Source organism: Heterocephalus glaber, unplaced genomic scaffold (genome assembly GCF_053883595.1).
Source record: "Heterocephalus glaber isolate CG9 unplaced genomic scaffold, H.glaber_assembly_v1.0 deba00001687, whole genome shotgun sequence".
NCBI lineage: Eukaryota > Metazoa > Chordata > Mammalia > Rodentia > Bathyergidae > Heterocephalus > Heterocephalus glaber.
The window spans coordinates 13,694,983-13,719,394 of record NW_028258412.1 but is presented as its reverse complement, the minus strand read 5'-3'; the positions used below and the strand labels follow the sequence as shown (position 1 = coordinate 13,719,394).

Genomic DNA, 24,412 nt, shown 5'->3' with positions numbered 1-24,412 from the left:
AGCACTTAGGATGAACCCCGCTACAGAGTAAACTCTAGAAAAGCCACTCTTACCTTGACCATTGTCCAATAACCTAGCAAAGTCATGATTGTTAGAGGTAGGGTAGAGAGTACAGGGATCTAGAACCAATGAGATATGGGTCCAAGTCTTAGACTTATTACTACCTGCAAAGTCTCAGGGAAAAAAACTTAACCTTTCCTAGCTTTAGTGTCCTCATCTGGAAAATGGAAATAATACCAGCTACCTTGCAGAGCTACTGTGATATTGTGAGGACTTGATGAGATAATGTATATAAAGCTCTCAGAATAAAAAGTTCTGGGCACACAGGAGGTGCTCAACAGATGAGAGCTTTCATTAGCAGCTGTTTGAACTGTGTATAAGGGCATAAGGAATTGGCATAATCTCTGGCCACTTTAGTCTAATTTAATTCAACAAATGTTAGACCTGCCAGGGCAAAACACTGTTTCAGACCCAAAAACTGAAAAAATGGTCCTGTCCTCAATGAGCCTTGGCAGTTTGGCAGGATATAGGGGACAAGAAGGAGGTACAACTGAAAAGGCAGGCTAGGGCCCTTGTGTACCAGGCTTGAATGTCAAGTTCAGGAGAGGCCATTAATTCTCTGCACACTGGGTTGCTGTTGAAGGTCTCAGCAAGCAAATTACATCATCCAACCTATGCTTTGGAAGAATTCCACCCTCTGTGGAGAAGGGAATACAGCCAGAAAAACTAGAGGCAGAGGAATTGTTAAAATGCTACTGCAATAGTCCAAGCAAAAGTCCATCAGGGGTGACAACGAGGACAGAACAATGGACATGGTTGCAAGTGACATCTGAAGTGTAACTTGGGATGACAGGGAAGGCAGAAGAACAGTTTAAGATTACTATTTTCTTGCCTGGAAGGGTAGAGAAAGTGGTAGTTTCTTAAATAAAATGAGGAAGAAGGCAAGGGGAAGTGGGAGTTAAAGTCAGGGAACTGGATAAAATCACAGAGAACCGGGGCATGGTACACCAAGGACCTAAAACCAAGACAGCAACCACAAAAGAGTGAGAGTGGCAGTCAAAGACAGGTAGGAGGAAAACCAAGTACCCATGATACAGAAAAGAACAAAGTAGACGCTGTCCAGAAGGAATGTAGCAATTAATGGTATACATAGTAAGGTAGAAATCACTAGATTTGTTGATTGAGTGTAATCAGAGGCTTTGGAGCCAGTCATTTCAGAAGTATTGTAGGAGTGGAAAAAAAGGCAGTGAGTGTACACCATTCTTTAGGCAGGTTGTCAGAGAGAGGTCAGGAGATAAAAGGCAAGTAAAGCAGAGAATTGAGAGACATTCACTTAGGCAGTGGAGGAGTTAGTTGCCAGCCTGGCACAGAACATGTACCACCAGTTAAGCCAATAACTGTCTTCTTTAGGGATCCGAGGCAACCATGCAAATTAGCATGTGTAGGCCAGCAAAACACACACTTGACAGATCTCTTAGAGCCTAATCTTTAGGATTGGGATAGGATTGCTTGGACTCTATTTCCTAAAGGTATCTTTAAGACAAGTGAGAAGGCGGTAGAATGGTCCTGCCAGGGCTGTGTGGCAGCACGCACAGTCTAAATAGAGAACAAAATAAGGCAAGTAGGAGAACAAAATGTGCTTGACTAGGAGAAAGAAGAAACTGAATGTGCAAGAGAGGAGAAAGCCCAATGGAACACACAGAATAAATGTAAACTCATGATCCAGAGAACAGAAGAATAGAAACAACATAAGCGACTTGAGGGCAGTACCCTCAGTTATCGAGCTATCTGTACTGGGGAAATACAGCAACTGTGTACCTTTGGGTACCAGAAAAGATGCTATCATTATCACTAACGAAAAAATCAAATCATAAATGAGACTCTGTGATAAGGCTTTGGGTAGCAAGCATAATATCAAAGAGCCTTCAACTGAAGGTGGAAGGTAAACAATTTTTAAGGGAAAATCCTCCCATCTGCCAAGTATTTCAATAAAAAGGAAGTAGGACTGATTGGAGAATTCAGGCCATCTTCCACTAGAACAAGCCATTAAGGGCAAAATGGAAGGCAACTGGAAGTACAGAACTATGATTAAGGAGACACAGACCTTACAGTCATCAAGAACTTGAGATCTGCAGCCATAAATTGATTGGGATCGGTTTGCCAAATGCCTATTGAGCAGCTTGTGGACATGGTGGAAAGAATGTCAATGAGGTTCCCTGTCCTCACTGAGCTTCTGCTCCAGCAAATAAGAACTCTTAGGGAGAGAGGATACAAGCATTTTTTTATGTATGTACACATATACACACACATACACACATGCACAAGTTAGAGGAAACCAGACAAATGCAAGAACTATACAACAAACCCACTGACACACTAAACAAAAGCCAGCATTTAGACCCGCCTGTCAGCTTTCACCCTACTCTGCCCCAATCTCATGGCTCTTCATTCCCCCACAAAGTCCTCCACTTTACCCTATACAAATTCCCTATATCTTCCCACCTGTGGCCTTTATACTTAGCAGCATAGCACAGTGGCCAAGAGACTCTGGAGCCACAGTGCCTGGGCTCAAGCCCTAGCTGAGCCACATGACTTTGGGCAAGTTGCTCAATCTCTCCATGCTTCAGTTGCCTCACACATAAGATGAAAATGATGGTGGTACCTTCTTCTTGGGCTGCTGTGTAGTTTAAATGAGTTATAAAGTGTATAAAGTGCTTGGAATGGAGACCGGTACAGAGTTGGTGCCCTGGAAAGATAGGCTGTTGTTATCACTCTGTCCACCTGAAATTCTTTCCACTTTCCTCTCTGCTGATCCAAATCCACTGTCTTTTAAGGAGCAAACACAAAAATCTTACCTTCCATTACTACACTGATAAGTTCAGTTCCAGCATGCATAATAACTGAGGGCGTACAGTGTACTGTGCTTCAGGAAAATCAAGATGAATAAGACCCAGCCCTGCCCTAGAGATCCCTGTGCATATAGGAGGATAAACAGACATTCTGAAAAGAATCATCACTCTCATCCAGCAGGAACTGTGAATTGGTATTACCCATTAAGTGCCCCCTCGTCAGATTTTACCTTACTCTGCTGACTTTCCTAAAGCAGTTGAGTGTCCAATTCATACTGTGCTATTCTGCAGCAAAAGTGTCTGCTTTGTGTTCTCTGAAGTTTCCACAAATCACCTTCAACATGCTCAGTTTGATGGGGAGATGCTCATTCTGGGACTGAACCTTTTATCTGTCCCTCAATCACCTTTTACCAACAGGTATTTGACAGGTGCATATTAACGTTTGTGGTTGGTTGGGACATTCAAGCCCTTCCAGGAGAAAATTCCTAAGGCCTGGGAAGATAGATTTCAGGTAAGACATGACTTTGGACTACCTAATTATTGCTGAGTTCTTTCCATATGTTCTTGGTATATATAGGACACTACACAAAAACAGGCTAGTGTATTAGTAATAACAAATTACAGGAACATTTTTAAGGCTTTCATGTGCCAGTGAAAAGTGCTCTATATATTTCATTTAATCTTCCCAACCACCCTATAGAAAGGTATTATTGTTACCCCACTTTACAGTTGATGAAACTGGCATGCGAAGAAGCCCAATAGAGCAAGGAAGAGGTACCAAAAGGTAGTTCTTCTAAAATTTGGGAAGGAAGTGGGGGCAGCCACACTTCATTCTTCTGCCATGTCTGAATATCTGATACAATCAGTACATTTTCAGATTCACCCAAAAGGAAAAGGCCCGAGTTAAAAGATTAGAGAGCCCCCTTCCTAAAACAGCCCACCATCATCCCACCAATCCAGTCTCACTGAGATCTCATTGCTCTTCCAAAACTAGCAACATCTCCAAAAGCAGAGAACCGTCAGGGGCAGAACTAACAAAAAATATACAGCCAACTCATTTTTACCTTGTAGAGTTTATATTGAAGGTTTGCAGAAATGCACTTGTTTCAGCAAAGCTTAAATAAGGCAGTGCCTCAATCTAGGAGGAAGGAGAAAGAAATGTACCCCATGCTGACAGGAGAGGAAAGGCTGCTGGGGTTCATTTTATTTTTAAACCTTTAACACACTGATTTCTGTTACTACCCTGCTATTGTGAAGTTCAAGCAAACAGAAGCTCAAAGGAATACTGAAGACACAGGAAAAGGGGACCAGGGACTCTCCAAATTAACTTTACCCCAGTCCCATCCCAAAGAAAAACCTGGTTCTCGATAGCCTCTTCTGATCTCAGCAATTCATGTGGCAAGGAACTCATTTCAGAAATGCTGAAATCAAGATTCTTGATACACCTAAAATAATAATACACTCAACTATTAAAAATAGTCTGGGGTACCCCACCAAAAAAGGATCCTAAAAAATGAGGAGCAATCACAATAAAAAATCATTCTCATAGCCATAGTCTTGGAAAATTCCTTACTCATTCAGCTCCACCTCTGAATGTTTCATTCAATCCACTGGTAACAAGTTTGGGGTCAATTTGCCTAGCACAGTGCAGAGGCACCTGCAGTTCCTCAGTGGTGTGAAGAGTGAGGAACAGCACAGGTAATCAACGTGTGTAAACAAGAATCTGTGGCACTGAAAACAGTGCAGGGAGGGGCTTGGGAAGAAATCTGAGGTCACTGGATGGCAAAGGTGACATCCCCAGGAAATGCCTCCCCCTACCAATTAATTTTCTATCTCTATGCCAATAAAACTGCAGGAGCTGCTAAGCAATTTCATCACTGCCTCTCACTTATTGAATTTCTAATTCATTATAATCTAACATGTCCAGGGTAACCTACATCCAACAGGTGGAGCGAATTTCTAAAATGATGCCGTAGGCACCACAGAGCTGCCCTCAATAGAGTGGCCAAGTCCAACAGCAACATCACACAATGAGACGTAAGATGAAAAAACATCTCCGATTCCAACCCCAAACTGTCATAGAAAAGACATTAAAGTTCCCCAAAGATAGGAATACTCCAATTCCATATTCCAGATAACAGATCCATGATTTTGTTTCTACGGATTTTTTTATGAAAATCTTATTAAACATTCTGTTGGGGCACAAATGGAAGCTCATTTGATGCCCTAGAGAGATATTTCAAACTACCGAAAGTGAAATAGCAAATCTTCTAGTACAGTAAACAATGTAAACACATTCTGAGAGAAAGCATTGTGAGTAAATTAAATCAACTAATATTTATCTAGTACCTGGGCCTTAATACTGAGATGCCCCGTCAGAGAACTCCCATAACTGAGCTTTCTGTGAGAAGCAAAAAGATGCAATGAGTCTTCCTGAAAAATAAGCAATTAATCACATACTCCATCAGATTAATTGCAGTGCCTAGGATGTTCCACATCATTCTCCTTCTGCCCCTAAAATCTAACTCCCCCATGTCCTCCTCTGGTTTTCAGATCACTGATGAACACCCAAAGTGAGCTTTCATTCTGACTGAGTCAGCCCACCATTATTAACCAGAACTACAAGTCCCCACACATCTCCTTCTGGTTCGATTTGTGACCTTCAGTGTGCTGTGTGTGTCAAGGTTATACTGCCCACTAACCACGCATCCTTTACCATTGGGCCTCCACTCCTGCCCTGCTCTTCAATGCCAAAGCAAAACCTCCCAGCCTTGCTGGGCCATCTCAGACCCATCCGACAGCACATTCAACAGCTAGTTAGATTGCTGCTTCTCCTACCATCACCCAGATTGCTTTGGGTGGTGGAGCAAATCAGTCTGAAACCCAAAACCTTCAAAATCCACCTGAATTTAAGCACAGACTTCAGTCAAAGGAATAAAGAGCAGCTCAACATCTTTCAACATAACCAATTCTCTTGAATTCAGTCATAGCCCACAATCCTATCTCACATCAAATGCCCAGTTCCCCCATAAAAATCTTAAACCTTTTCAGGAACCTTACTGTCAAAAGAGTACCCATGGGGAGACACCACCCAGGAACCAATACAACATCCCTTCAAATCAATATCTAAGCTACGAACACAGCAAATAGGGAGAGAAAGCTGCCAAGGAGAAAATCAAATTCTGCTTGTCTCTAAGAGGGCAGCAACTAATTACCCAACATTACCCCCAAGAGCCTCAAAGTGAGGGAGCCAGGGCATCTGGGCAATAACGTAGCTAATTAAAACCTTCCTGGTGAACTTGCTCCTCTGAAAATAGAATGTCATCGAGCTCCCACATCCACAGACTACTACTGCATTTTCAGAAATTCTAGAAGGCTGGGAGGCAGGACCCTCCAAGCTAAGCACCTTGCTAATGCGTTTTTCAATAGCTTTGATAAGAATGAAAAAAGACCTACTAAGTCAAGAGGTTTACCATGATATTTTTATTTCTACTTGCTAGTCTGGTTTGTTTGGTTTTTCTTTTCTCTTTTCTTTTTCCTTTAAAGCTCAGTTTCTGTGAATCAGTGTCTTGGCTGTATCACACTCCCTCCTGGTGGCTCACAGTAACGGGGCTTTCTCTGCCCGCCTGTGCTCTCCCAGCTCAGAGAGGCTCAGCTGCCAGATCCCTGATCTTGCAGCATACTTGGAGAGGAGCCGAGCATCATCTCTCTGTTAGAGCTCTAGTTCAGCCACTTGCAGCTCAGTTAAACCCATCAGGAAACCTTTAGCTTATGAGACACGGTTTTTAGGATTCTTCCCATACAGCCAAGATAGCAACCATCCACCCACTTGAGACAGATATATAGATGGAGATAAATGGGCAGCTCATCTTAACTCCTGCATGGTTCCTTTTTGACCAAAGATCTGCACTGCTAGAAATCTCCCACTCTCTCCTCGCCCTAAGAGAAGACCAAAGACTGAAAAACTAACCCAAAGTACCAAATTGACAATTAGGATGCCACGGACAGGAACAGGTATCTTAAATACTGTGAGATGAGAATATTAACAGTCTAGCCCACCAAAGCCCAAACTGGTAGAGTGCTTTCTGAATGCAAGCAGATCGGCAGCTTCCCTCGCCGCACTCCCCCCACCCTCCCACCTTGGCTCTGTAAGCCATGCATCCATGCAGCTCCCTCGGAAAGTCAGATTTTCACTTACTCAGATCTACCAAGAATCCCCAGTGCCTTGCTGTACGAAAACCCCACAAAAGGCAGTTCTTCACCAGAGAAACCCGAGGGGCTCAGCTGGCACGGAGAGGATGAAACCCACGAATTCTTCTCTGGTTCATCAAAATTGGAGATGTCATCGTCAGACTTGAGGGTGGGAACGAAGGGGGGAGGAGCTGGTTAAAGAAAAACAAGAAGAGGGGAGAGAGAGAAAAATTCAGATGGATTCCACACTGTTGCGGAGAAAAGCGTCTTACTCCTTCAGCGTTGGCGACAGCACTGCAGCGCCTGCTTTCAATCTAGCTCCTCACACAGGCAGACCCAGCCTCAGCTGCTACAGCAACAAGAGATTAACCCCTTCCCTGCCAACATGGCCACCAACCCGCAGACAAGCTGCCTGCCCAGCTGGGGTAAAGTGAAGGATAAACTCAAACAGATCACTTGGTCCAAGGAAAGCGCTTGGACAACTCTCTGGAGGAAGTCACTCCTTCCTGATGTCTCCAGAAGGCTTCCACAGAGCATCAGCTGGCTAGAGTCAGGATGTCAGACGACCTAAACCCATTTAGTCCCTGATCCAGTCTAAATTATTAATATTTAGTGCTAATCTTAGTGAAGAATGGAATATCTGTATCTCATGTATTAACCAGAATGAGAGGAAGGAAGGGGAAAGGGGACTTATGAGGTTGTGGAACTCACATTAGGACACCACTGCAGTCTAGTTCATTCATATCCAGTGAGTCTACTCAGATCTTATTAATCACTTTTTTCTTAGTTCATTATCCCTCCTCCCCAGCGCAATCATGCCCATGGAATCCACTGCAGTTTAATCAGCATAATGAAACATCAGCCAAATAAAGTTCCTCCCGGTGATTTACAGCACCCCGCTCGCTGATGATGGGACGCACTGATGGACATCTGCGGCACGGTTCCTACCTCCTTACGGCATGACTCTCGGCTCAGGACACATCACATCCTCTCTGCCTTCTGCCAACCTACTAAGCTGTCTCTGTCAGGGAGGTGGACACCTGTCCATCAGTCACCAGGAGGCTGCCCATCCTCAAGGGCTCCGGGGGGTGTCTCCGGCCACAAGCGTTACCATGGCTGCGGGCTGAGGCATCCGTGGTGGGCAGGCTGGGGGACGGAGGGCGAGCCGGCATCACATCCCCCGCAGTGCAGGTTGCATGTCCCCAGTCTATGGTGAGTGCTCTGGCTGGAACCCCCACCTGGCCGCCTGCATGGCAGGGGCCAATGCCGATTTGAGTGACAGAGCAGCATGAGTCACTGCCCACCAGGGCTCGCTAGAGCTCCCCCTAGGACAGTTGTCACAGCCCTTCATGGCCCAGACTTTTTTAACTCCTCGTGTTCTGGACCAAACTGTACACCAGATACGAGCAGCAGTCTGTTTTCTGTTTACAGACTCAAAACAATCCGGCTGTTTCCAAAGCTCCCTCAATGACAACAACATCTGAAGCAGTGCTGAGAAGTGACTGTAGCAGTGAAAGGTTGTGCAGGAGCAAGGAGATGAAGCCAGAGGTCTGGCTGCTCCGGGGAAGTACAACAGAACATTCTCAGAGCTTCAGGTACATCAAGATGAAGTGGGAGAGGGAGAGAGATCAAAAATGTAAAATGTGCACTACCAGAAAATTATTTAACACCTCCAAGCTCTCTCAAGGGAATTTAAATCATCCCTGTAAGTGTCAGAATCTACTTGCTTCATACTTTAAAAATTAGCTGATGGAAAGAATATTTAGATCGAATGCTTCAGCCCACATCCCTCAAGGACTTCTAGCAATATAAGCTCAAATCAATCTGATTTCAATTATTCAATATGTTTTTAAGCAAAAAAAAAAAATGTTTAATGAAAGTTACAATTCATAAAGATGAAAAAAACAAGTTTTCCATCTCAAAATAAGGAGACTCAAATAAAGATAGGAACTTTATGGAGAGAGATTTGCAGATGACACTGATAAGGAAGCACAGTGGTTAATGGCACGTGTGCTGGAATCTACTGACTTCAAATCCCAGCTCCACTACTTACAAGCTCTGTGACCTGAGAAAGTTACTTCTTCAACTCTCTGCACCTCGGTTGCAACAAGGAAAGACCTATCTTAAAGGCTCTGGAGAGGTTTAAAGAAAAGTTATATATAAAACACTTAGCACAGCTTTTAGCATATAGTAAATGCCCTATAAAGATCACCTGTCATTATTATTATTGCTCACATGAGGTGTAGGTTTATGGCAGATGCTGCAATTACTAGAGGCTGGAATATGGCAGAATCTGCATTAAATACTCATTCCTTTGCAAGGCACAGACACATCAAGGTGAATGTTTATGTTAATCCTATTATATCATTTAATTCCTAGCAGAAGTTTAAATCCCTTTCCACTATATACTAATTTATCTTTGGAGGCTAAAATAGAATCCCATTTCTGAGTAAGGAGTATGATTAATAGAAGGGTAGGAGCCACCCTCTGTGAAGTAATTATGATTTTTTGGAATTTCTGTACCATAAAATAAGATTCATCTATAAAATTCTATCATGCTCAAAGCGAGCCTAATGTAGGCAAGATCAGAAAGAGGGCTAGATAATTTTCAAGCGAAAAAGAAGATGTCAACATGAAATACACCAGCTGGTAACAGGTAAAGCTAGGGTGTAAACCTCAAACAGGAAGTTAGTTAAGTACAACAGAGAACTGTAAGAAGGGCTTCTTAGGACCACAAGTATGCAGGGGGAGAAGCCATAGCCTCAAGCCAAAGAGAAGTGGAGAAAGTGAAAATACTCTCCAGAAAGTGATAAGGATGCTCACCCCTGTCCAAGGCCCTTTAGTGGTAAAGAAATAAGGTCACGATCAAAGAGATGGTAACCTCAGACAGGATTTCTACATTTACAGTTTCCTGTATGGTGCAAGAACCACAATGCAGGCAATTAACACGAACATTGGCCCAGGAACACTGAGCCCTCCGAACACTGGCAGACACCAGTGGAAAATGACGGGGAGGGGCACTTTCACAAGCCAGAGCAAACAGGACCATAAAAAGACTGACACACACTTCTCTCTTCTCTTTTGTTCTCCCTCTACCCCTGCTTCTGTTTCTACTTTTGCTGCTGCTGCTGCTCCTGTTTCTACTTTTGCTGCTGCTCCTCCTCCTCCTCCTCCTTCTCCTCCTCCTCCTTCTCCTCCTCCTCCTTATTCTTCCTCTTCCTTTTCCTCTTCCTCTTCCTCCCCCCCTTGTTCCTCTCTCTCTCTCTCTCTCTCTCTCTCTCTCTCTCTCTCTCTCTCTCTCTCTCTACTGGAAATGAGTTCAGAGTAAAAAAGTAAAACCTACAATAACAACGAAAAATAAACCACTCAAGGATATAAACTACCATAAAGGACCATCAGCAGGTACACGAAAGGGAAGAGTTGGCCCTACAAAAACTGTAGATAGAACAATCTAAAATGGATCCAAAAGTAAAATCTATTACCAAGGTAAACAAGTAGGGATTCTGACCAAAGAACTGAGCACATTTGAATGGAACCAAGCAGAACTTCTAGAAATAAAAAGTATTATTATTGAATTTAAAGTTTAAAACTTACTCACTGTGTCAAATAGCAAATTAGATACAGCAAAGAGAAACTTCGTAAACTAGCAGATGGATCTGAGAAGTCACATGGAGCCGTGATATTCAAAGTGTGGTCAGCTGACTGGTAGTATCAGTATCACCCAGGAGCTGGCTAGAAACGCAGATTCTCAGGCCCACCTTACACCCATTCAATCCAAATCTACATTCCAACAAGATCCCCAGGAGATTCACATATGCACTATAACTCAAGAAGCACTCTGAGAAGGAAACATGAGTGCTCAGGAGACAAAGACAGAACAAGAAGGTTCAATACACTCCTAAAAAGGGCACCAAAAAGAGAGTAGAGAACTAGCTTAAAATCTGAATGCCACATTTTTAAAAGCTTATGTAAAACCTGGTCAAATCTAAAACCTACCAAGTATAAGACCATCTCTAGCTTGGAGGGCTAATTCTCCTATTTCTTATGCCTTCTGGAAGATGTTTCTCTTTTGATCCTCATAAAACATTTTTGTTTTGGTTTGGTTAGAGGTTATTTTGTTTTGCTTTCCTTTAAAAAGAGGTACAGGGCTAGGGATATAGTTCAGTGGTAGAGTACAGTACTTCCCTAGCACGCACAAGGTCCTAGGTTCAATCTATTGCTACAAAAAAAAAAAAAGAGGGCACTAATAGGACATTGAAATTATACTGACTGGCTTTGAGTCTATGTTGATGGAGGTACACATAGCACCCCAGCATACTGCATAGTGCCAGACGCACAGTAAGTACACAATAAATATTTGTCGAGCAAATATATAATTAAATGACTAGGGCTTGGGTCTTGAAAAGAGAACACCTAGCATAAAATGGGCCACAAAGAAGGTACTTGATGTTTGAATTAAATGAAGAAGCTTTAAAAATTGACATTGTTCTGTCTGAAAAATATGTTAATGAGTGCCTATATTCATAGTTCCTGATACGGTACTTTGAAATCATCAGCTCCCCTTGCCGACACATACCCACCACATTCCTTAATGACAAATAAGAAGTCATATATTAATCTTTATTGCTCATTGGTAAAAGCCACTGAGAAAAATAGGGGAGAAAAAGTCCTTTCATGTATATATATTATTTAAAAAAAATAAAACAGCCTATTTGAGGTGACATCAGGACACATTCTCCTTGGTGGCAGAAGCTACACAAGTAACTTTTTGAGAGTTTTTTCTTTTTTCCAGTTATAAGAGATGGCAGAACAAGGTTTGCAGAAACAAAGAGCTTTTGGAGGGGTGGGGGGTACCTGGGATCGAACTCGGGACCTTGCGCTTGCGAGGCAGGTGGTGGCACCAGTGAGCTAAATCCCCGGCCCAACAAAGAGCTATTTTAAGAGCTGCAGTTAATTTCTCTTCTATAAATTCCTTCTTGCTTCCTTTTTTAAATCTTGACATTCATTAAAAGCTTTGGGGGGGGGAATTTATCATCTTCAAAAATATTTTCTAAAAAACAATGAAAGAAGAACCAAATGGATTTGTCCCCTTAGCTCTGGTTCTTTCTAACATGCTCCACTGAGTTGTGATTACACATTCCCACCTTTAGTTTTTTAGCACACAACACAAACATTTTTTTTTTTTTTTTTTTTTGGTACCAGGGATCGAACTCGCGACCTTCCGCTTGCGAGGCAGGTGCCGGAACCACTGAGCTAAATCCCCGGCCCTACAAACATTATTATTAAAAACATAAAAGATTTCATGATTTTGGTCTTGTATTTATTGCTTGCTTTCTGCACAGGAACACAATATCCAAGATGGGAAAAGATTTTAACACATTCACTATTATATATCTAACACCTAGGTCAGTACTTGGCTTCCTTATTCAATGTTCAATGTCTGTTTTGTTAAAAGAATGGATGAGTAACAAGGGCTTAGATATGGGATCCTTAGATGTGGGATAATTTCTTAGGCCTACTGTGTTACTCCATGCAACATGCCACTTTGGGAAACTCCAGTGCTAATGTACCTCAGAGTACCCAATTAGTTATGAAGAATTGACTTTTTTTTTTAAACAAACTCTTAAACCTTTCTTTTCCTTGTACTGGGGACTGAACCCAGGGCCTCTTGCATGCTAGGCAAGCACTCTTCCACTGAGCTACATCCTCAGCCCCTTTCTAAATTTTATTTTGAAACAGAGTCTCACTAGTTGCCCAAGCTGGCCTCAAACCTGTGATCTTTCCACCTCAGACTCCCAAGTAGCTGGGATTACAGGTGTACGCCACCATGCCCAGCTCACTCCTAAACTTTTAATCATCAATATGAGTTACAGACACTAGTGCCAAGTTATATGTGACTGGCAGCCAGTGCTGTATCATAAGAATGAAGCACAGCTGGGCATGGTGATGCATACTTATAATGCCAGTACTCTGGAAGGCTGAGGCAGGAGGATTACAAGTTCCAAGTTAGCACAGAGAACTTACCAAACTAGGAAGACCCTGATTCAAAATAAGAAAAGGGCCAAGGATGTACCTTAGAGAGAAGTACCTGGGTTCAGTGCCCAGTATAGCAAAAAATAAAAATGAAGGATGAAGCACTTTAGTAAATAGTATGTGATGATATAATGAATCAGGACTATGTCCAGAACACAGTGAAAATTCAAAAATATGAAATCAAAGACACTTTCGACTTCATTCCATCTACCATGATGTCCTGCTCTTTTTTTTTTTTTAATGTTCATAGCAGTTTTATTCATAAAGTCAAAAACAAGAAAGAGCTAAGTAATCAGCAACAAGTGAACAGGTAAACAGATTCTAGAACACCCTTTCAATAGATCACTACTCAGCAATAAAAAGGAATGAACTACTGACACATGCAGTAATATAAATACATCTCAGAAGCAAATGTTAAGGGAAAGAAGTCAGACACATATGAAGAAGTCCATTAATATGACATTCTGGAATCAGCAAAACAACAGAAACAGAAAACAGATGAGTGGCTGCCAGGTGAAGAGGGATGGGAGAAATTGATTATAAAAAAGCATAAGCAAATATTTTAGGGTGATGGAAATGTTTTACATCTTAGTCACGGTGAGGGATACATGATTGAACACATTTGTCAAAATTCATAGAACTGTGCCTCAATGACAAACAGTGTACGAGGGTCAATGATATCCAGGATATCACCTGAAGTGGCCATAAAAGGATGTCAGTGACACCCAGTGGGAAGGTCCAAAGGTCAGAGAGCAGCATGGACAACACACATCTCCACCTCCTTCCACGCTGCACTCACTCTGCAACAGCTCAAGGCAGAAACAGACTCCGAATATGGCAAAGACTAGACGGGGCCACAAAGGTCCCTGCTCTCTGGGGAAGAATGCAAGGCTGAAGAGTAGGCACCTGGGTTCCCCACAACTTGGAAAAATGGTCCAATTGGTCCCTGTCCCAGTCCCAGTAATACTAGATCCCCTCCAGATCTTGGAGGGAAATGAAGAGGATGAGGGATTGCCATGGGAAGGAATGGCAGACCATCCTTGGCGGCTAATAAATCTGCGTTAGCAATAGCTTCTCTTAGACACACCAAACTGCAGCCCACTCCTGCTTGTCTTGAGGATGTCCTGCTCTTCCTTTTTGGGTACTGGGGATCAAACTCGGGACCTTGCACTTGCGAGGCAGGTGGCGGAACCACTGAGCTAAATCCCCGGCCCAAGGATGTCCTGCTCTTTAATTGACAAACTGGATGCTATGTTCAAATGTGAAGGAAGATTACCGAAGAAATTAGCTATCTTACCTATGTAAGAAGACCACTGTGAAATAAGTGATGAAAAAGAGATCTGTGTCATTTAGAGGTCAGGATGTGGGTGTGAGAAGCAGAGAATACAGACAGCAATGGCAAACGTGGCTGATGGGAACCAGAGAGTTTTTGTGTGTTCCTGCAGGGAAGTGTCATAGAGGTGATTGAATCTCGAGAGCTGGTTAAAAGGTATCTTCATGAGCTGAAGTAGGGAAAAGTGCTACTTTAGAAAAGCCACAGTAGCCAGAGCAGTGGCCAAAGACAGCTGTGGGTAATGAGGCTAGGGAGTAAGTAAAACTGAAATCGCTGGACGTTGAAGGGGGAGCAATGGATTGGATTGACAGAACATAATACCAGAAAGAGTCTTAAGAGTATTGGACTGATATGATCATTTCAGTAGTGTTGGTCAGAAGAGGTCAGGGCTAGAAACCTATAATAGACAAGTCTATAACAGTCAACACAACCAATTCTATACTAAGGAAGTGATGACAAAAACAGAGAGGATGTGGATTAGCAGGATATAGGTTATAAAAACAAGTGACACACTCTGACAACTAATGTAAGAACACAGATTTTAGGAATATCAAATAACAAATTCTTATGATGGGAGCAATTCAGAGGAAAAAAAAGGTTGCAAAGAAAAGAACAAGATATCCAATAGCTGATGTCTCATGGGAATGAACCACAAGGACAAGTTAGAGGATTGGCAAATAAAGCTGGTTACTAAATAAACATAAGGAAATTAGCCCATGAGAACAGATTATTCTGCCTACAGCCTTGGGCCTACTCCCTATTTTCTCCTCTCTCAGCAGGAAGTGGTCAGGTATGACTCACCCACACAACATGTATAAGAAATTCAAAAGGAAAATAAAGCAGATCCAGTTTGCAACAACCTTAAGTAAATAAAAAATTATCCCATCTCTCTGACTCCCCAAACAGTCATAAAAAAAGACTTTCAGGCTGGTGATCAATTTTCATAATGTTGTCTCCAAAGTAAATGAATATGGAAGTCAGCATTACAAAAGTATGCCTTCATCAATCAATCTAAAAAATGCTAGAGTTTAGCTGCCAACAGCTAAGCAGATGTCCTCTTTGGTGGCTGATCTCAATGGAGTTAAACCTTGCCATACCCAAAAGCCATGTTCCTTTTCAAGGATGCTTAATATCAAGTTTTTGGTAATCAACTGATATTTTCCCACAGATTTATACTTTTAGAGATGCTTTCTCTCTCTTCTGGGTTGCACTTTAACCAAATTCTTATCTCTGTAGCCTTGTTTTGTTTTTTCTTTCCTTCTTAGTGTAGGTGCTCAACAACCTGTGAAACACCTAGATAAGCTGGAAACACTCAAAAGAGGAACTTTTCCAGTTGCAACTAGTCATGCCTGCATTTCTCTGCAAAGCTGGGTTTGGATATACCTAGTGTTTTATCCAGGTGGAGCTTTAGTAACCTTTTCTCCAACATTTAAAAAATTTCCTCGTTAACTTTTATGAAAATTTGCATACACACAAAAGTAGTGAGCAAAATGAACTCCCCTGTGTCTGTAACACAGCTTCAGTAACTAGCAACTCCCATTCGCATTCCACCTCATCCCACCCCTATCTTGTTTGTATATTTCTTCATTATTAAAAGCAAACCCAGACATATCATTTCACCTATAACTACAGTAGTAGGTACCTCTAACATAGGGTTTCTCATCTGCAACACCGTTGACATTGAGGAACAGAGAATTCTTGGGGGCTGGGGGTAATTGTGTGTTACAGGGTGTTTAGCAGGATTCCTGGCCTCCATTCATTAGAAGTCCATAGCATTCCCAAGTCATAACAATCAAAAATGTCTCCAAATGTGCCAAATGTCCCTTAAAGAACAAAACTATTCCTAGTTGAGAACCACTAATAGATAAGAAGTTTAAAAAAAGAAAACATAACTACAATGCCCATATCATATCCAACAAAATTAACAATATCTTCAAACCATTATCTAATACCATACCTGTGCTCAATTTTCTCAGGTTGTCTTAAAAATGTCTCTACATTTGGTTTGTTTAAATCAGTATTCATCCAAGGCCCATATATGGATTTGCTTGATGTACCTCTTTTAACTTAATACTGCCCCTTTGGGGAATGAGGCAGTTACTGGGGATTAAACCCACAGCTTTTGCACTGAGCTACATTCCCAGCCCCCCTTTTTTGTCTTAATTTTTTATTTTGAGACAGGGTTTCAATAAGTGACTAAGTTTTCCCGTCTGGACTTGAACTTGTGATCCTCCAGGCTATTTATTGGCTCAAAAAACAGGATCGTGCGGCCTCACACAGAACCATGCGGCCTCACAAAATTTCCCTCATTCTGCCCTTTTGGCATCATTTAACATATTTCTCTGTCCCCTGTTTCCTGTAGATAGGCAGATATATCCAGCATCCTTTGGACATACAAATGCAATTCTTTTGGATATATCAAATGACGTTAGGAAACAAACAACCTGTCTTGCTTGCTGTGATGTTAATCATGTGTTCTAAAGATATCAGCCTGATCCCTCTACCATAAAGCTCCCTCAAATCTTTCAACTAAGGGTCTCAGGAGCCATGATGATCATGGCCTAGGGCCATTATTTCATGAAGGGCTGAAAAATGGTGGTTTTCTAATTTCACCCTTCCTCCTACATTTATTAGCACATCAACAATTTGGCTATCCTACTATAAAATTCAAACAAGAATGTAGGATTAATGTTTAGTTCTTTCCCTATATTTAGCAACATTCAGGGTAACAAGTTGGTACTTTAGCAACCTCTAGAAGTGACCAACAATATTTCTTTTTCAGTATCATTATGAACCTATTAATTTTTATGCATTTGATGTGTTTTAAACCACTGCAATCTTCTTAATCCTCAAATTGTTTCATCTCAAACCAGTGGATGCCCCTCAATTAGACATTCTTATCAGGAAAGGTCTTAGAATCAATTTTAGCCTTTAGGGTTACCTTCCCAGTTTACAGGGGCTTGAAGAAGTATAAAACCAACTCACTCCCTTCTGAGGCGACAAAGAGATAAATCTAGAATGTGAGATTATTCTAAAGGGCAATGACTTAGCTTCTTCATCAAGTCAACAGCAAGAATACCTACCTGAATGCTCATATTTTTTTCTTTTTTTGAGAAGAGCTTGCCATGCTACCCAGGCTGATCTCAAACTCCAGAGCTCAAACGATCCTCCTGCCTCAAGCCTCACAAGTGTTAGGAGTAGAGGAGCACCATAAATTCAGTTCCCAGAATTTTTTAATTGAAAAAACTTAAGCCTGTCTCCACAACTGACCATATTCCAAGGCACAAGTGATTTTAAATCCACCTGTTGGAGTACTGGCAAGGATGTAGAGGTGGATCTCTCACCCACTCTTGATAGGAATGTACAATGGTACAAACACTTTGGAAAAGTATGGCAGTCTCCTAAAAAGTTAAACATATAGCTACCCCATATCATCTAGCAATTCTACTCCTGGATGTTTATTCAAGAGAAATGAATGCATATATCAGAATGTTCACAAGTGATTACAAGCAACTTTATTTCAAGTAGCCCCAAACAGAAAACAACCCAAATGTCCATCAGCAGATCACTAAATAAACAAATTATGATACAGCCATACAATGGACTCCAATTCAGGAATAAAAAGAAATGAACCGACACATGCTACAGTATGGATGAATCTCAAAATATTGAATGAATGAAGCCAGAAAAAAGTAAGTACAGATTGTATAACTCAATTTATACAAAGTTTGGAAAATATAAGCTTGCTAGGCATGGCAGCACACACCTGGAGTCCTAGCTACTTAGGAGGCTAAAGTGGGAGAATCACTTGAGCCCAGAAGTTTCAGACCCACCTGGGCAACAGAGCAAAAACCTGAATCAAAAACAAAAAAAAATATAAGTTAAACTACACTGACCGAAAGTAGAACAGTTATGGCCCAGGGACAAGAAAATGGATAGAAAGAAGCAGAAGGGAGATTTACAAAGGAACATGAGGGAACTTTTAGGGCTGATGGACATGTTCATCATCTTGAGTCTGATGATGGTTTCAATTATATACACAGGTCAAAGTTCATTAAACTGTACACTTAAAATACATGCAGTTTGTTGTATGTCTATTACTCCTCAATAAAGCTGTTCCCAACTGTTGGGAGGCAAGTATTTTATCCTCAATCTTTTCCTGGTCTAAGGAACTTCTATCCTATAAGGTAGAAGAACTGGATAAGCAAATCTAGTCTCACCCTTTGACTCCCCCTTCCCACACAGGACGAGGAACACACTGGACTCATCAGAGCTGGATACTCGCCACATTTTACTAGAAGGTAGAACAAGTGTGCCTTGCAATAAAACTCTCTCTCACTACGTAAGAGTGGGCTGGCTATCAGCCCACTGACCACTTTTATCCTCATGACTCCCAGCAGCCTCATGGCCAGGTCTCCCTATCCATGAGGGAAGGCACACCATTCTTCTCTGTTCAACAGGATGGTCAAAGTTTCCACAGCCCTCCACTGAAGGTTATTGAGCACTTCCCAGGACAAAGTGGATATTTTGGTCCCTATCTGGCTATCAGTTCCTTGCATCTGTCTTTTACAAGGCAAAATTTTGAAGGACAAGAAGGGTGGTCTTAGATCTCAGACTCCTAATGCTGCAGCTGAATGTTCCATCACCATTTATTTTCTCTGAACTGAGACAGTGGAAATCATTTCCAAACTCTCAGTCATGAGCCACCTGTGCCTCCTACTCTTTGTCCTTATGCTTTCATTTCTTGTGATTCCCGCCAACCATCCGCTTTGGTTCTATCCAACTTTCACCCCCAGAAAATGAGCATAAATGCAATCACCACACTTTACAGAATTGATTAGGAAGTTGGCTGCTGAATGGAGTCCCAGATGTTTAACAGCATTTTGAATCTTTGGCCAAATCATTTCTATGTTTGCTTGCTTGTGAAAAGTTTCCCCACAAATGAGAATGTAAGGGCGAAGGACTCTAATTTATGGGCTCTCTAATAAACCTATTTCCCATATCTCTTCTTCTCTCAGAAAGGAATTACTTTATCTCATTTAGAACTGACTTACCTAAGTAGAATAAGGCAGTGCACCCTTGGCTTGTACTTAGGGACACTCTATGAAAATTACTAAGGTACATATTAGAGGGATGTTGTCACCATGTTACAGGGGGCCTCATTTATGGGAAACCCAGTAGTAAAATACCACAAAGCTCAGTATTCAGAAAAATCAGTCTTTTCTAAACTAACCCATCTTGAATTTTTTCTTATGCACAAGGGCTCTTAAAACTTCATGTTCTCCTTTTCATTTTAGCCACTGGGAAGCTGAGAACCCCAAATTGTTCCTTGTCTGGCAACATAACAAACATTTCTTTGTTTTTACTTTTAACCTTGACTTTATTTTCCTACCCAGACACTTCCTTCATCCAGATTTCTATCTTCTTAATACTGCAGATTTTTATCTTCTTGATACTGTAATTATCTCTAGAACAAGCTTTCTCAATTTATCTTGGAATAAAGGAGAATATAACTGTTTAACACCGCTGGTGGTAGCCTCTAAATTCAGACTAGAGGAAAATTCTACAATCCTTATTCATAAGCACTTAGTTCTTTTTAGCCTACTTTCTCCTCTTAATAACTTAACCTCTAAACATACAACAGCCCTCAAGAGATACATAAATATTTCCCTGCATATCCCTTAAGAGACTATACAAGTTACTGGCTACATTTCTTCATTATTCCTTTTTATGTTCTAGCAGGTGGTGCCCACATGTTCCTGGTCTAGTAGGCTGAATTTCTGCCATTACTACTATAGCATCCCCTTTCTTTCTATCCTCTTCCTCCCCCATGCTGATATCCTAAACACTCTCAGTTCCCCTTCCTCACTTCCTCCTGTCTGTGAATTGACTGGATATCTGACAGGGAGACACATTTCAGGGTCAACCAAGCAAGCAAGGAAGTACACCCTCAACCTCCTCAAACTAGCTTAGAAAACAAACCTGGCCAGATACTTGTTCAAATAACAAGAACCCAAAACAAGCAGACCTTAAAAAGGCAAAACAAATGAATAAACATACACAAAAAATGTACACACTATTAAAATAATGCTATTCTGTAGGCAAATAACTAAAATAAGCAGAATATTAATGTTAAATCATAAAGATTCTTCATTTGGATGGAAGAGAGACATGTCATGAGAAATCAATGACAGAGGAGCAAATCCAAAGGATAAACATGGTAAGTTCATTTTTTTTTTTTTTTTAAGTACTGAGGATTGAACTTGGGACCTTGTGCTTGTGAAGCAGGTGGCGGAACCACTGAGCTAAATCCCCAGCCCTGTGGTAAGTTCTTACAAAGACTTTTCCCTCACTTTTTCTAAAAATATAGGAAAATAATCTGCCAATAAAAATTCCCAAATTCTTGACAAGCAGCATAAAAGAGTTGTTAAGAGTAGAAGTTATGCTGGTGTTTATATTAGCACGGAACACTGTAAAGTTATACAAGAAATTGACAATAAGAGTTTACTTGAGAAGGAGAGATTGGGTATGGGGTAGGAGACATTTTTCACTGTATAATCTTTTGTCACTCAAACTTTTTACCATGGACTATACTGCTTTTCAAATAAATAAAACCAAAAACGACTTGGAGTCAAAGGGACTTGAGTTCAGTTCAAGTACCAGCTCCATGCTAAGTGGCTCATCTGGTCAGGCTTCAGCGCCCTCATGCGTACTGTAGAACTAACTATAGGACCCACTCACAGGGGGTTAGGGAGGAGTAAATGGGGCAATAATGTGCAAAACATGCTTTGCAGAGCCCTAGCACATGATAAGTACACAATAAATGGCACATCAATATAATACATGCATAAGAAGTATTAAGAATATTTACTCTATCTGTAATTAAAAATGAACACGAGGGAAGAGAATAAGAAAAAAAGAAGAAGCAAGATAGATCATGTACAGGTACAAATTCCCTCTGATGAATGTTATCATTATGTATATTTAAAATGTACCAGTGAAATAAAAAGTTTTAAAAAGGTGAACATGAAGCAGTAAAGTGGGGTGGTAGGATATATGAAAATGTCTTTTGCTTTCAAAAGATAGCAGATTAAACCATTATCTTGAAGGATATGATGGATATAAAATCTATCTGAGAGAAAAGCTTTAAATTCCTCAAAATCAGAGTACAAAACCCAACAATTTTAGGCAGTTCCATCCACCCATGGGAGTCCTCAGCCAAAAAGCAGCCTCCTCCTCTCCCCAAGTCCAGAAGGCAAAGTAAGGAAGATCCACAAAGATGAGTAAGAAACTCTAAGACTGACAGATATAATTTTCCCCTCCTGTATGTCTTGGTAAACTCTAGTATGCACAGGAACACCTGGGGATCTTATTAAAATGCAGCTTCTGACTTATCAGGACTGAGTGTTTGCCTCTCTAACCAGCTCCCAGGTGACACCATGCTGCCAGACCATGGACCACACTGTGAGTATGAAGCTTCTACCAATCCCAGAAAACTGCACTGCTGTCTGTTAGTAATGGCAGTCTTAAGGGGTTGAGGTTACTCCAATATTCTCTCTCCTGATAACAACTCAGACAATTCTTCTAAATCAACAGTTCTCAACTAGGGACAATTTTGCCCCCATTCCCAAGGGACACTGGGCAATATTTAGAGACATTTTTGGTTGTCACAGCTGCAGGAGGAAGGGTGCTACTTACAACTGTAGGTAAAGGCCAGGGATGTTACTACGAATCCTGTAATCTATATAGCAGCCCACACAACAAAAAATTATCTGGCCCCAATGTCAACAGTGCCAAAGTCAAGAGACCTCATTCCCAATAAACAGAAAACAAGACATATCCGGAGTCTTCTCAGTTCATCCTGAGACTTTAAATCCTGATTTTAAAAGTGGGCCATTAATCTAACATTGTCCTTTCCCGGTCTACATCTGAGGTATATAGAGAATAACAAGTCAGCAGAATGCTATATGTGGAGAAGGGGTCACCAGGTCACTGTCTATGGTCTATGCTTTCCTTAAAATCAAGCATATGTGGTTCAGTAACCCAGTGGGGAATCTACAAGCATGAAACTTCCTACCTCTTTAGGGTATAGCAGTTTAACAAGACCACAGCTCTAGTTGCTCAAAGGACCAGTTAAGATCTTACACTCTAAGCTCCATAAAGGCAGGAACACATCCCAGTCTGTTCATTAATAGAACTATAACACCTAACACAGCTCTTGTCACACAGTAGATGCTCAAATACCTGAATGAGTTTGAAGATTCAAAAGTTACTGTAATTCCAAATGTTTTTAAACAGATCCAGAGATTAGCCCACACTCTAGTATGACATAGCTTACTATCTGCCAGCATTACAAACAATATTTGTAATAACAATTACTTATGGTAAGGTACACATGGTATTATAAAAAGAACACAGGTTTTAGGGCTGGGGATTTAGCTCAGTAGTTTCGCCGCCTGCTGCACAAGCGCAAGGACCTGAGTTTGATCCCTGGTACCAAAACAAAACACAACAAAACAAAACAAAAAAAAGAACACAGGTTTTGAGTCAGACTGACTTCCAAATTCAGATTCTCTCGCTGACTTGCCATATGAACTTGGGCAGGTTACCAGATTATCCATAGCTCTATGATGAGTATAATATTCCTTACATTTGACAGAATTGCTTTGAAGTAATCAAGTGTGATATACTTCAATACCTAATGGTAGGCATAGACTAGGTGTTCCTTAAACAGTATTAGCTTTCATGCTAGAGAACTGGAATTAAAATCCAGGGAGTCACATGGTGCTTATTTTTGCATGCAAAGATATTTAAGAATGGCACCCTGGGCTAGGTGAGTCACTAACACTTAAACCAAAAGCTGTCATCCCTCAAATGTATTGAGCAACCACAAGATTCTGCACTTGAGGCTGTACTATAACCATTCAAGGGCAGGTAAGAAATAAAGATCAGCAACAACAAAAAAAGACACCTATCTGAAAGAGAAGTATCTCAGTGTGTCATCAGCATGGAATCACCACTGAGTCACTGTCAGATCAAAATAAAATGTACCCTGTACCAACAAGTGCTAATGATCTTTAAAATCTGAATAATTTGGCAAGAATTGTGTCTGACAACAGTTGAGAAGAGGAGGACTCAAAAGGAAAAGCCCATGTCATGAATAACAGACATCAGAAGTTCTCTAGGGCATTGGCCATAAATGTTCAGGGAAATAAACCATAATCACCCCTTGCAGTATGCCTTTCTCACTGTTGAGACATGGTGGTCTTGGATGAAAGGTACAAGTGTGCCAGTTCTACTGACATCACATCTCATTGGAGATAGGTATTTCAAAAGTGTGACTAAAGAGAGCACCAGGAGGCAAAACCTTCCCATTGGCAGAAGCAGGTGCAAGATCCTCGGTAAGGTATAAATAACTCCAAAGACATGAAAGAAGAGTTCTGATTGGTTTCAGCATTCCAAAGGTCCAGAAAAATCAGGCAGATTTCAACCAGAATCCTACCCAGCATCTGAAACACCACTGGAATTGCACAGCCCGGGGCAGTTGGTATGCTTCAAAAGCCTCCTACTGAAACTTGGAGAGAAGCCTTGAAATAATGATAATAATAAGCAGCTGAAAACACAACCGTGGATGAGGCAGGGAATGAAACAGAGTAATGGGTGCCTGGTGACCCACGAATGTGACAGTAACTCATCATAGAGCTTTTGACATGCTGGGAGAATAAGCATCCTTCAACTGGATCAGATGCCTGCTTCACATGGTGCTGTCCACAGCAATCCCCAGGGGCGGAACCCAGAAGGGTGCAGATGCTCTGCCTGACCTCAATGTCAAAGCCAAGCAATCCCCAGTTTCTCTCAGTCACTTCCAGTTCTGTCATTCAAAATTTTGCCCAGATCCTTCTTAAATTGAATTTATACATCCTGCCAAGACCACCTCTTGAGATAATGAGTTTTTGAAGATTATTGCCTGCTGTGTTAAACAGTACTTCCTTTCATTGGTTACAAC

The 24,412-nt window shown here is 41.3% G+C and overlaps 1 protein-coding gene across 18 annotated transcripts in view; it reads right to left on the bottom strand.

Moving 5' to 3' along the window:
- The window catches only part of Cit (citron rho-interacting serine/threonine kinase), a 169,135-nt gene that overhangs the window by 95,033 nt on the left and 49,690 nt on the right, over positions 1 to 24,412 (bottom strand). For 17 of the 18 annotated variants that reach the window (XM_021257359.2, XM_021257360.2, XM_021257364.2 and 14 more), the window contains one exon: positions 7,048 to 7,231. In XM_021257359.2, coding sequence (XP_021113018.2) covers positions 7,048 to 7,231 — 184 coding nt within the window. Of the gene's footprint in view, positions 1 to 7,047; positions 7,232 to 8,151; positions 8,328 to 24,412 lie in introns of those variants that run through there. The other variant, XM_021257370.2, reaches the window with a different exon arrangement.